Consider the following 13,592-nt stretch of genomic DNA (forward strand, 5'->3'; position numbering starts at 1 on the left):
AATATATTGCGTGCCACAGCAAAATAAATGTACATGTATCACAGAAGATTGTCTCTGTTTTTGGTAGAATTAAACTGTAGTAAAGGCCCAGAAGAGTCCCACATGCTAGTTCTCTCTCACGGTACAGTTCTTATTATGCAACCCTGTCCTGTTTCCAAAAAAGTTGGGATGCTGTCCAAAATGTAAATAAAAACAGAATGCAATGATGTGCAAATCACTTAAACCCCATATTTAATTGAAAAAAGGTACAAAGACAACATATCATTTGTTGAAACTGAGAAATTGTATTGTTTTTGAAAAAAATGCCCATTTGAATTTGATTCCAACAACACATTTCAAAAAAGTTGGCACAGGCACATGTTTATCACTGTGTTTCATCACCTCTTCTTTTAACAACACTCTGTAAACATTTGGGAACTGAGGAGACCAATTGCTGTTGTTTTGAAAGTAAAATGTTTTCCCGTTCCTGCTCGGAAAAGGATTAAGCTGCTCAATAGTCCAAGGTCTCCTTTATCATGTTTTTTTTTTGTTTTCAAATGCTTTCGGTGGGTGACAGGTCTGGACTGCAGGCAGGCCTGTTTAGCAAATGGACTATTTTACTACGAAGCCATGCTGTTGTAACACATGCAGAATGTGGTTTGGCATTGTCTTGCGGAAATAAGCAAGGCCTTTCCTGAAAAAGACGTCATCTGGATGGCAGCAAATCTTACTGCAAAATCTGTATATTATGCACAGCATTAATGATGCCTTCACAGATGAGCAAGTCACCCATGCCATATGCACTACGATCACGGATGCTGGCTTTTGAACTGAGCACTGATAACAAGCTGAATGGTCCCTCTCCTCTTTAGCCTGGAGAATGCAGCATCCATGATTTCCAAAAAGAATTTCAAAAGTTGATTTGTTGGACCACTGGACACCTTTTCTACTTCGCCTCAATCCATTTTAACTGAGCTAGGGCCCAGAGAAGCGTTTCTGGATCCTGTTCATATATGGTTTCATCTTTGCACGGTAGAGATTTAACTTGCATTTGTGGATGCTGCAATGAACTGCATTCTCAGACAGTAGTTTTCAGAAGTGTTCCTGAGCCCATGCAGTGATTTCTACTACAGAATTTTGTCTGTTTTTAATGCAGTGCTGCCTGAGGGCCAGATGATGAATTTGCCTGCATAGTCTTTCACAGAGTGGTGAACACCTCCCCATCTTTACTTCTGAAAGACTCAGCCTCTCTGGGAAGCTCTTTTTATATCCAATCATGTGACTGACCTGCTCCAATTAACCTAATTAACTGTGAGATGTTCCACCAGGTGATTTTTTTAGCTTGACACAACTTCTCCAGTCTTTTGTTGCCCCTGTCCCAATTTGTTTGAATCATGTTTCTGGCATCAAATTCAAAATGGGTATATATTTTTCAAAAAGCAATAAAATTTCTCAGTTTTAAATTTGAAATGTTGTCTTCGTACTGTTTTCTAAAAAAATATAGGGTTTAAATGATTTGCACATCATTGCATTCTATTTTTATTTAAATTTTGCACAGCTTTTCAACTTAAAATGAGCATGTGATGCTTTCCCTTTACTACATTTGTACTCATACAAGGCCTGTGTTGGCCAATATATATATATATATATATATATATATATATATATATATATATATATATGTATATATGCATTCATATTTTGAAAGCCCATGATTCATCTTTATCTGTTTTCATTGCATGTTTGTACTAGTATTGCACATTTCAAGTCATCCACATAGTAAACATGAATATTTCATTCTAGCCACAAAAGCTTTTGTCACTTATCTTTCCCACAAGATTAGGTGGATCCCAGAAGGGCTTTCAGAGACTGAAATATCAGTAGAGGGCGCTCTCCATCACTACGGCTTCCTGTGCGTAGGCTCTTAATTGGCTCCTTTGGTGTCGCCCATTCAGTCCATTTGTGGAAAGGGAAGGTTGTGCTTTCTGACTGCAGCCTCTCCTCCAGTTTCCATGGAGACCAAGGAGCCAATGGTGCATTTCAGCTTTGGATTGTACCAAGGCGAGCAGAATGAGGGGTGACAGATTGGCTGTGAATTTCATATGCATGGAGGAGGTTATGGCTCATTAAATGACACCTACCTGCCAAACCAAATGCCATGCAGAGTTTATGTTGTGTTGCTACTGCATCATTGACCCTGGTTGCCCGTAATGAATATTTTTAAATTAGGCACCAGATATTGGTGATTTCAGCATAATATGCTGGATATCAGCAGTAAAAATAAATGAATGTGATCAAATCCTGTGACAAATCTACCCTTAAACAGCACTTACACTGTGTCATGTGATGTAGTTAGCTATGTAGATCTTTCTGGGGGGTAATACAGTGCCTGAGTAGCAGCATGATAATCTACGTTTTGATGATGAATTCCACTGAATTTCTGCATAATTTAATTGTTAATATGTAAACAGTCATATATATATATATATAGGCCAAAAGGTTTGTCTTAAAACTATCATAAAACAACGTCATCACATCAGACACCGTTTTTGTAGCTATTTTATGTCATAACTTTGTGTGAGGGACTCTTTAGAGCTATTAACCTCTTCAGACGTCTGGTTTCTATCACCACCACTGAAAAGATTCTGTCTCTGTAAGTTTCTTGAGAATAGAGCATTTCACGTCAAACAACTGTGAAGGACTTTGTTTACATCTGAACAATTGAATTATGTGGAAACTTTACAAAGATGGGTAGAGTGGCCCTACTTTTGAAAGTGGCATTTGAAAAAAAAATGGTTAAACTTTTTTCTCCTCATTGAAATGAATGAAGTAGGATGTTATTTGGGGCCCACACATGTTCAGAAAAGGCACTGGTGCCAGCTCTCTCTCTCTCTCTCTCCACATATATATATATATATATATATATATATATATATATATATATATATATATATAGTCTAAGTCACTTTGGGTCTAATTGAAATTGATGCTGACACGTGCACTGAGACAAATCCCTCGTGCATCTTGTACTTGGCAAATAAAAAAATCTCATTCTGACTTCTGTGCATCAGTAAAACATCATGACCCCCCGTATTAGTATTTGTTTGGTTGCTGCCCGCACGGATGTGTGATGCGCGTGTTACATCACAGCCTGCTGACAGTGTGTTGTTCTATTGTGACGAGCCTGAATGAAGCAGCCGAGCCCCTGAGCCAGCGTGCACGCGCCTAAGTGCAGCTCCCGTGCCCAGTCTTCCACTCCAGCCCCTCACTCGCGCACACATACGCACAGCACGTGCAGCAGACCTACACCCAGACCTGCCATGGCGTACAGACTCTCCAAAATGTGAGTAGCTGAAATGTTTTCTGCTATTGGCGGCTTATTAGCTTCAGAATGCTGAGGGCTCGTGTTGTCATTGAGTGTTGATTTCCTATTTGGGAGCTTCTTACATGAATTTTCCGTTCCACCTTAAACGGTGCAGCAGTTACATACTGCTGCACCATTTAAGGTGGAACGGAAAATTCGAAGAAGAGGTGAATTAGAATCTAACTTCAGCTTCGTTGGACTTGCTGAGTCACGTCTTTCTTACAGAAGCTTGTCGCTGGTTTTGTGATGGTTTTGTGCTGGCTTGTTTTTTTTATTTCTAAGCTTCATTCATGTGTCCGTAAACAAGAATATTCCGCAGGGAGGATGTCACGTGAGCAGCGGCTGCTTCCAGTGATAATGAAAGACAACAAAGCCTAGGTAGGGAACGTGTGTGGGTCACAAGTGCAAAGCCTCAGCAGTGTTCTTGAGGATGAGCATGACATGACAAGGTGATCCAAAGCTGAATGGAGAGAAAGTGTTTGTGCTGCTGTTGCACTGGGTTTGCTGAGCAAAGTTGTTTTGCTTGAATTGTATAAGATATTAGGAGGTTGTATTGTGGTTTGTGTGTGTTTATGTTTATTTTCTTACATTGTCAGGGTAGAGATGTCCTGGAGAGCTAACCTACAGGACAGAAAATGGTCCTTTGTAAATTCTTATTAAATTTAAGTACATATATAATATGTGTGTGGTATATTACTGTTACATATAGATACTTACATATGTACAATACGTATAGGACATATAGACACATAGATGCTTATACGTTACCTTTTACAGGTAGTTATACATACACAGACACACACACACACACACATATATATATATATATATATATATATATATATGAGTGTAAATTTCATGATGAATGGACCAAAGGAAATGCCCCAAAATTACTTGGAAAAAAGTCTGGATGTTTCATACTTGCTTACATTCAGTATGTATCAGACTTACGTGTGACCCCATGTTCTGACATTGTATAAAACAGTGTTTGTGTGCCTTTGTACATATGTGGACGTCTTTGAAGCCTGTCACTGTGTTATTTTTGACTCATTCCTCTGCTGTTCCTGCCGTTCCAGCTGATTTTGGCTGATTAGATTAGAAAGTCATCCTAACTTCAGATCTGACTCACACCCTGCGAGCGAGCTCTGAGAACAGTCGTCTGCATTGTTACACAATGGCCTGAACCCACGGCCTGCATTTGCTTCTTGTTGACAGCGCAGGCCTTTGCACTCTTTCCGGGAGTGAAAGCTGCGTTGACACTTGGCTGTAAGACGCAACACCCTGAAATCATCCGCTGATGCTTCCCTCGTCATTGGCTTCTCTTGTGAATCTTGTGAATTCAGTGTTTAGCAGCACTTGTGAAGAGCTATCAGTTTCTGCATTTGTGCAAACAGCAGTGTCATCCCTTTTAATGTATGTGAAATTAGCCTGTATCTGCAGTCAGTCTGAAACTAGCCTGTATCTGTCTTGTGATCCATTCAACACAGCCTAATAGCAGTTCCTCCTCTTTTATGGCTATAGAATTAGTCTATATCTTTCATTATTGTGCTCCGGATCTTACTGTCTAATAGCGGTGCCTCCTCGTCTACACCTATGAAATTATCATGTGTCTGCAATTAGCCTGAAATCAGCCTGTATCTGTCATCATCGTGCTCTGAATCTTATGGTACACAGCCTGCATCACTTGGGTGTGCATAACCATTTTTGTGTGTTCTACATTCAAAGCATTGTTAAAAATGCCTTTTTGTCTTGCCTCTGTATTTATCCACTTTTATTATTTATTTTTTTGCCTAACACCTCCCGTTGTATAATAAAGAAAAAATGGCCATCTGTTATTCTGCTGAGCGTATGCGCTGCTTCGTGTCTAAAAACAGTAGCGGAGAGAGTCCTTAACAGAGGCCAGAATGCCTCAGGCTGGAATATCATATGACCCTTTCAAGGTGACTGTGTCCATGAGCCTCGGGTTAAAGGCCTCACAATCGTCTACATCACATAGTGTCTCCACAATATGGAACAAAGTGAGCAGAGGTTAGATTATCATAAAGCCTGTAAAGCACATGTGAATAGTAAGAAATAGTAAGAAACATGCTAACAGCATGTTTTTGTTACATGAGTTAAACTGTAACTACACAAAATTGGCTCTTATTCAAGATCTATAATGTGTGCAAAGGCTTTAAAAATCTACATCTGCTGCAGTTTTACAATTAATGGTGAAAATACGTATTTACAAATGAAATATAAAAGGGGAGTGTTATGGGGGCTAGCACTGAGCAGGTCTGCAGTACACTGGTGCAGAGTTATCTGTGAAATATGAAAGAACTATGAGCTCAGAGGGAGATAACTCAGTCTGGAAACATATACATGACAGTAAACTCATTGTTGTTCCCTCCAGATTAGCTGTTCGTAATGACTTCTTAGACCGTTTTTAACATTAAACTAAACTGGTCTAGCACCACACAGTAAAGCCATTGTAGAACATGTGGACAGGGTCCAGTGGCGTCATTTGGAGGCCAAAATGTTCCTTTTTCCTGCTAATCATTAACCAATTGACCTTCCTCTTGGCAGAAATAAATGACTCTTGATATTATCAGAAACACATTTCAGATTTCATCAATAGTCTGTCTAGCATGAGCCTTTTCCCATCTCATCAGTGACCCTAGAATGCCATTTTCACATTTGCTTTAGTGGATATGCCAACTAATGGATGTTGAGAACCCTAGGGATGTAACAATACACAAAATTCAGAATTCAATTTGACATGATACAGCAGTGCCTTGTTTGAATGATTTTAGGAAAATATCTAATTGTAATTCAGTTTCAGACCAGTATAGTGACTATGATCTAAATTGTGAAATTTTCAATGCATTAAGGTCCAGGACTGTTTTTCTGGCCAAGAAGACCAGCTTATTCACATTTAATAGCATCAGACCCAAACACTGAACTCTGGATGCCAGATGGCCAGTTAGTTGTGGTTGTGTTGTCATCTTATGGCTGCTCACTTGGTTCTGATTGGTCTAACTACAGGCAGTTCACAAGCCTTTAGGTTGTGATTAAAATTTCAGCTCTTGCGATTTGAAAATTGCTCTTTCAAATTGCTATTTTGAAATAAATGAGATTGATCTTTCAACCCATTTGGTAGGGATGTGAGTTCTGACTAATTCTGTTATTAGAGTATTCAAGTTTTAGAGTTAATGAATGGATATCCAATATTTAGAGAATTAAATTTACATGTACTTAATAATCCAATAACTACAGAAAATCTGATTTTGTCAGTAATTCGGTTGACACGTTAACATGCACTTGGGTAATCAGATAATGGGGAAACTCTGGGCTTACATGAGTCAGGCAGTAATCGGATTTCTGCTTTGCTGCCAGTCAATAAACTCACAGAAGAAGATGTGACATAAACGTAATGTAAAACTTTAAAAAAAAAAAAAAATTGCGCCACTTTACCTGAAAATATGAACAAACATCATCTAGAAGACAAAGAATATTTAAATGCTTCATTTTGTCGAGAATGTAGTTGTTTCAGCGTCGTCTCGCGGCATCGCTGCTTATTTCCAGCACTGGACCGTGTTCGCACATGCACAGACTGAGAAATCTGAAAGAAATCAGAGTAAGAGTTTACATGCAGTGAGAAATCTTAGAAATCCAGCTCTCTTTAACATATTTCTTAATTGGATTTCTAGACTTTACTCCAATCTAAGAAATAGGAGTGTGCTGTTTACATGACCGTTTGAATAATCAGATAACTGCAGAAATCCGATAATGATCAGATTATTGAGTGCATGTAAATGCCCTCAATGTTGTACAATAATCTAGAAGCATGCAGAGGAATACATTTGAGAACGTTTTATTATTAAAAAAAAAAACAGCTGAGGAAAACTGGTAGGTTGTCATGTTAGTTAATGAGTTAACAGGGCTAAAAAGTGTCATGTTGGATGTTGATAAGGTCCTGTCTGCTACATGAAGTATTTTTTCCTCAGTGGATGATGAGCCAACATGTTATTTGTTTCTGGACATAGCAACAGTAGTTATCCTTAACTATGCGTCCTTGGCAGCAAGATCATCTTCAGGTACTTGTGTTTCATAATAGCAAAGTATGACACAAAATACTCACAAATGCAAGCAAAACATTTAAAAAACAGTAATTTCAGTATTCAAATAATGGCACCTCGAACAGTTAATTGAGTACTTGAGTAACCGTGCACGTGTCAACTATTCGATACAGCAAAAATGTACCATAATAACACATTAATGTTTAAATTTTCAGTTTAGTAGCACATACAACATTACAAGAATACAATTTCTGAAACAAAAAGTTGTCCTTTATAGCAGGGTTTCTCAACCTGTGGGCCACCAGTGGCCATGAAGCAATTTGTAGTGGTCTATGGGCCTGTGCTTAGGGGGAGGCCGTAGTTCGTAATGGGACGGTAAGGTGGAAAAAAAGATGAACTTAACAATTAAAAATCTAAAAATCGAATCATAACCAATAAAATATTAATAGAGACGTACACATAAAAACATCGCAGTAGCAGGCTGATTAACTGTCATCAGTCAACACTGGTGCGCGATGCAGACAAGCGAGTTCACAAGTCAGATATGGAGCAGTTTCTCAGGGCGCTTTCACACCTGCCTTGTTTGGTGTGGACTTACACCTTTTTTCTTTAGTTTGCTCCTTTTTGATGTGTGTGAACACTCCACCCATACTTGGGTCTGCAGCAGACAGCTGAACTGTTTTTTACGGCAAAAAACGTGCTTCCAAACGAGCCCTGGTTCAGTTCAGTGCTGGTGGGAACACAGTCTCTGCAATTATTAACAGAGCTGTCTTTCTTCCTCTAGCAGCACGTCGGCGTTGTACTGTCAGCATAATCTGCCTGATTTTACATCTGACTTTTTACAGACTCTCAGCATGAGCTGCTGTTAAAAACGACAGACGAGCCATAACATAATAGCAAAGACATGCATTTGATTTCAACTCATGGGTCGTAACGGAGCATATTTTTGGCCGAGCGTCAGCGACCTGGGTGGTTAAACTCAATAATATGTTGATAGTGAAAGCATTAATCTAAAAGCTGAGTGGAGCTAAAACCCTCAAAACTAAAGAGGCCAAACGATTCCTCTTGAGAAGGCCAGTGGAGTATTTTCAGTGAAAATTCAATGGACTGCAGCTCCAAATCAGAAGTCCACATCTACCTCGTACATTTCTATTCTTTTTCTCCCTTTTTAATATCACTACAGTCATGTTTTTTTAACCTGTCATGTTTCTTTTTAACATAACTGCAAATTTAGCAAATCTACTGACAACCGGAATGGATGATCTGATCTTTTTCAGACCTTAATTCTCAGGTTTTCAGTGTTAGCATTTAAGAAAAGAAAATTGTAGTTTTAAAAAGTTGGCTTTAGCCTTCCTGTGGGCCGATATGCTTTATAGTTATAAACAGGTGGGCTTTGGGGTGGAAAAGGTTGAGAACCCCTGCTTTATAGTATGTTGGTCTAACGTACAGCCACAGTCTAGAATTTTAGGCCAAGCTAACACACTAGCCACACTCTAACACGTTAGCCATGATTCGCTACATTACAATACGCTGTATTTTTGCATTCTTATACATTTCTTATCTCCAGGCACGCTTGTTCAGGTCGATGAAAAGACGTGCGCCCTTTTGCCTCTGGGTTTCTGACTGTATGTTTCTCCTTGTGTCATAGGTCTGTAGATACTTTGCACCAGTATTGCTGCCCTGCTCCGTTGTACAATAAGCAGCTAGCTGTGCCTGCCCCTCTCAAAGAGTGCAGGTAAGAGGCCCTCTAGTCCGGTCACGTGCCTTCCTGGTACGTGGAAGCATCCCTAATGTCAGAAGACAGTGCTCTCTAAGATTTTAGATCCATTTCAAAGGGATAGGTCATGCTAATATGGCTAACAGTAGTGGCAGTTTGACTGCATGCTAACTGCCACTAGCTGGCATGGTGTACGTTTACTAGCATTCAGTTGTTATTACCCATGTTAGCATTTTTGGTTGAAATCTCCTTTATCCCTTAGTCTGCTGGGAGTATTGTGAGCATTTTTATCTGAAAATAAAAGAAATGTAGAAATAACTCAAAACATTTGCCTTGCATGGTTAGGGATTGTGTATAAGGTATGCTTAGACAATAATTCCAAACAGTGCACTATTTTAAAATAATTTTGTTCCAGTTTCGTGTTTCATAAGTCACGCATTGATCAGTGTTGCTGTCTGTACACTTGTTTTAACTCTCATCCAATAACATCTCCCATTTATCCTCTGTGCGGAACACAGCTGCATTTCCTAAATCGGTTTTCATTTCAGTGCATGTGTAAACCTCACCGCCCTATTATTAGTAGCTACTTACATTTTATAAAGCATTCAATTTACATTAGAAGTATGTTGTGCCATTGCCAAAGTGAGCGACTGTGAAATTGCTTTCCCATATTTACTCTTCCATTATAAATTTTCATTTAAAGCTTTGATTAAATGTATTTGCTGTAATTCCAGTGCATTAAATTATACATTCTTCTAACTGCTTGTTTTTTTTCTGTTTATCCTAGAGCAAGAAAAGTGCTGGTTAATTATACATTCATTTCTTTCATTTGTTTTTACTGCAAAAATATTCATTAAAAACCTCCATAAGCAGAAAATCATATTGGTAGGAAATTGCTTGCCTTTCTGAAAAGACATGGGTTGTTTGATACCATACCAATGGATTTACTGTGGAATATAAATCTAAACAGGCTTTAATTTTAGTTTGACAAAAATGCCTAGTCCCAAAACATGCTTACTCAAGCTCATGCCTCCAATTTAAACCGCTTTGATGCAGCTCAAGGCACATGAAGCCATGCATCTTTGATTATGTATGCCTAAAATGTCACCACTGTGTATCTCCTCAGTCTGCGCAGGCTGTCACCCAGCTAGCACATTATTTGCACTTCTGGTGCTTGGCCCCTACATTGCTGCACTGGCGAATCCACAGAGACTGATGAGACTTCACTTGCTCTGTTTGATCACACAGTCAAGTTCTAATGGAGTGGTGATTAAAGCATTCACTCGTTCATCTTCAAAGACCCACAGCACACTGATCGGCCTGTTTCATTAACGTGTCGTTCCCCGTGGCTACAGTGTGATGGATAGAAGAGATCTTGCCGTTCTCTCTAAGCCTGACCTCTTCTACACCCTTACAAGTTAAAAAGAGCAAGGGAAGGTTTTTGTGCTAAGCTTGTTTAATATTGTTCTCTACAATGCATTCAAATATACAGTGGTCTCCAAAAGTATTTGGACACTTTAGCCATTTAACCGTTGGTAAACGTTAATGTTCTTTAGGTTACTTTATAAAATGTTAAGCAAAATTTGTTTCAGAGAAAAACACTGAAAATCATACTGATGGTAGATTCTTTTTGTGGAGAAAAGCTGGAGAAGAATGCCAACCAGACTGCACTGATGGTACTGTAAAGGACAATCACACTTGCGTTTATCGAATTTCTCGCAGGACAGATTATTTTCATTTCAATGGAATTTGCCATGATGTGCGATTTTGTCTCAGACATCCAGGGCATTTCTTCACCACAGAGATTGTATGATGCACATATTATTATTATTATTATTACTATTATTATTATGCATTATTATGCATTATTATCTTTACTTTTGTGGTTTCGCGCTTGTGCTGCACAGAAGTCACTCCGCTGTTGCCAGCCATGCCAACTACCTATACTTTGCCACATAGCGGTGTGTATTATACTGTGGCGACTGTATTATTATCTGATATAATTATATCCACTTTTGTGTTTTTATTGTTTGTGGTAGGTGAGTTGATGAGCTTGCTAACTGCAATGTTAGCTCCTTGGCTAACCACAGCTGCACACAAGTCTCCCCGCTGTTGCCAGCTATGACAATTACCTATGCTTTTTTGCCACATAGCATTGTGTATTGCACTGTGGCGACTACATAATTACCTGACATAATTATATTCACTTTTGTGTTTTTATTGTTTACGTTAGGTGAGTTAGTTGGCTTGCTAACTGCTGTGTTAGCTCCTTGGCTAACCACAGCTGCACAAAAGTTTCTCTACTGCCATGCTGGTTATCTATGCATTTTTTGCGACAGATAATTGTGTGTAGCACTCTCGCAAGTATGTAATTATTTGACGTAATTCTGTCTTTACTGTTTATGGTTAGCAAGTAGGCTACTATGCAAACTGCCCCAACATGGATGCATACCACAAATGTCTACTGTGGCTGTTTTTCTTTCAGTGGCGTTGGTAAGCTTGGGTTCATTGAAGGGGCTATGAATTCAGAAGACATTTTTGGATGCAAACCTGCAGAAATCTGCAAAGAAACTACTCAAACGATGACAGACTGAAACTCACCAGCCACCTTTTAATAGAATGCTTTACCAAAAAGAAAGTCTTGGAATGGTCTGTTTATAATAAATGCCACATGGTTGGACATTTTATTGATTAGCACAATAAATAAAGCGTATCATAAATGCCCAAATATTTCAGAGGCTACTGTATATTTCAGGCGTCGGCAACATCTGACTTCGGAGCCGCATGTGGCTCTTTTACTGTCCTGTTGTGGCTCCACAGCAGAATTAGATTTTTAGGTAAAAAAGCATCTTAAATGCTGGAGTTAATGTATAACTGCTAATTTGATTAATTTGTCAAATGCTAAAAAGTTGTGGGGCTGGAGTCAGCTTCTCGTTCGCCAGCCTCTTGTTTGAATTGTCCCGTTTCACCTTAAATGGTGCAGCAGTTACATTCTAGCGGCTGGAACGGGAAAAGAACATGAAGCTGGCAGATGAGAAGCTGAATTCAGCCTCGTAAAACGTTAAACGTTAAGAGACATTTTACAAGAAACTGTTCTACTTTTGTGAAAAGGTTTCCTGCTGGAGATGCGAGAAAAGCGGCTATAGCTGAGCTAAAGCTTAAAGCAGAGCAAAGTGAGTCTGTGTTTTCGTTTATATTATATTTTTCGTCTATACTAGGACATTAGCTAGCACATATTAAGACATATTATCAGCCAAGATGGTGAAACGTTACTCCAATAAAATGGATGTAAAATGCTGAGGCTCCCAAAGTGGTTTCATTTTTGTTGAAAGGACAGAATGGCTCTTCTTAACATTTGGGTTGCCGACTCCTGGTATATTCTACAAGCAAATCTGAGAAGTCCACAGTTTCATTCATCATTCTTCCTCATTCCCCACTTAACCATCATATCATGAAACTGGAATCAAAAGATCTTAACCACAGCTGTCCTATCCTGAACTAGATGTTTTAGCTTTTTTCATCCTTGAAACAATGTAAAATCAAGTACAGTGTCTTTCTAGATCACAGTGAAGTGGCATGCGTGTTCTTTGTCGATCTGCCTTTCCTGCTAGGGAAGATAACAGTCTTCACCAGTTCTGTTGCCCACCCTCTGGAAGCAGCAGCCCTTCAAGATAGCGTCCTGCAGGACACAGAGGACAGCAGAGCGTCCAGCCCAGCCTAGGACTCCTCTACCCTTTCCCCTTCTCCAAATCCTCTCGTCTCTTATGGAGCTCCTCATCTCTCCTCTGCATGTGTAGTCTATATATGGAGCTCAACCATCTTAGAATTGATCTATTCAGGCTCCGCCCACAAACGTCTTCTTTCATAGTAGCTGTCTTGAGGTTGGACAGCCTTTATAGAGTGCTGACAAAAATCATCCTGAAGGCTTTAGGTTGATGTTTAGAGCCATTGCATAAAGTTAAGCTTCCAGTCTAAAATACTACAAGACCAAGACAGACTGTGTTGTTGTGGCTAATTGAAACAACTGGGGTGTAAACAACAACACTGAATTCTGCCCCCAAGCTAATTTTAGCTTGATTACTCGACAAAAACCTCTCCTACTCTATCTGTCTGTCTGTCTTTTACTCTGTCTGTCTGTCTGTCACCCTCTGTCTCTCTCTTTCTGTCTGTAACTCTGTCTGTCTCTTACTCCATCTTTCTCTCTCTCTTTGTGTGTCTCTCTGTCTTTTTGTCTCTCTGTCTCTTATTCTCTTTCTCTGTCTCTCATTCTGTCTGTCTCTCTTTTTCTATGTTTGTCTCTTTCACTCTGTCTCAGTTTCTCTCTCTGTCGCTCTGTCTCTCAGTCTGTCTGTCTCTTATTCTGTCTGTGTATCTCCCTATTTAACTCTCTCTCTTCTTGTCTTCCTCTTTCTCTGTATCAGCGTGTCTGTCTGTCTCTCTCTCATTCAATATATCCACCTGTTTCCCCGTCTGT

General features: G+C 39.3%; 1 protein-coding gene across 1 annotated transcript in view; it reads left to right on the forward strand.

Annotated features, from left to right (window-relative positions):
- The window catches only part of LOC118822302, an 81,605-nt gene extending 68,487 nt beyond the window's left edge, over window positions 1–13,118 (forward strand). The window contains exons 5-6 of the mRNA XM_036591262.1: window positions 9,058–9,136; window positions 12,730–13,118. Of these exons, the coding sequence (XP_036447155.1) occupies window positions 9,058–9,136; window positions 12,730–12,793 (143 nt within the window). The 3' untranslated portion in view covers window positions 12,794–13,118. The remainder of the gene's footprint in view (window positions 1–9,057; window positions 9,137–12,729) is intronic.
- Window positions 13,119–13,592: the final 474 nt, after the last annotated feature.

Source organism: Colossoma macropomum, unplaced genomic scaffold, assembly GCF_904425465.1.
Source record: "Colossoma macropomum unplaced genomic scaffold, Colossoma_macropomum, whole genome shotgun sequence".
Taxonomy (NCBI): Eukaryota; Metazoa; Chordata; class Actinopteri; order Characiformes; family Serrasalmidae; genus Colossoma; species Colossoma macropomum.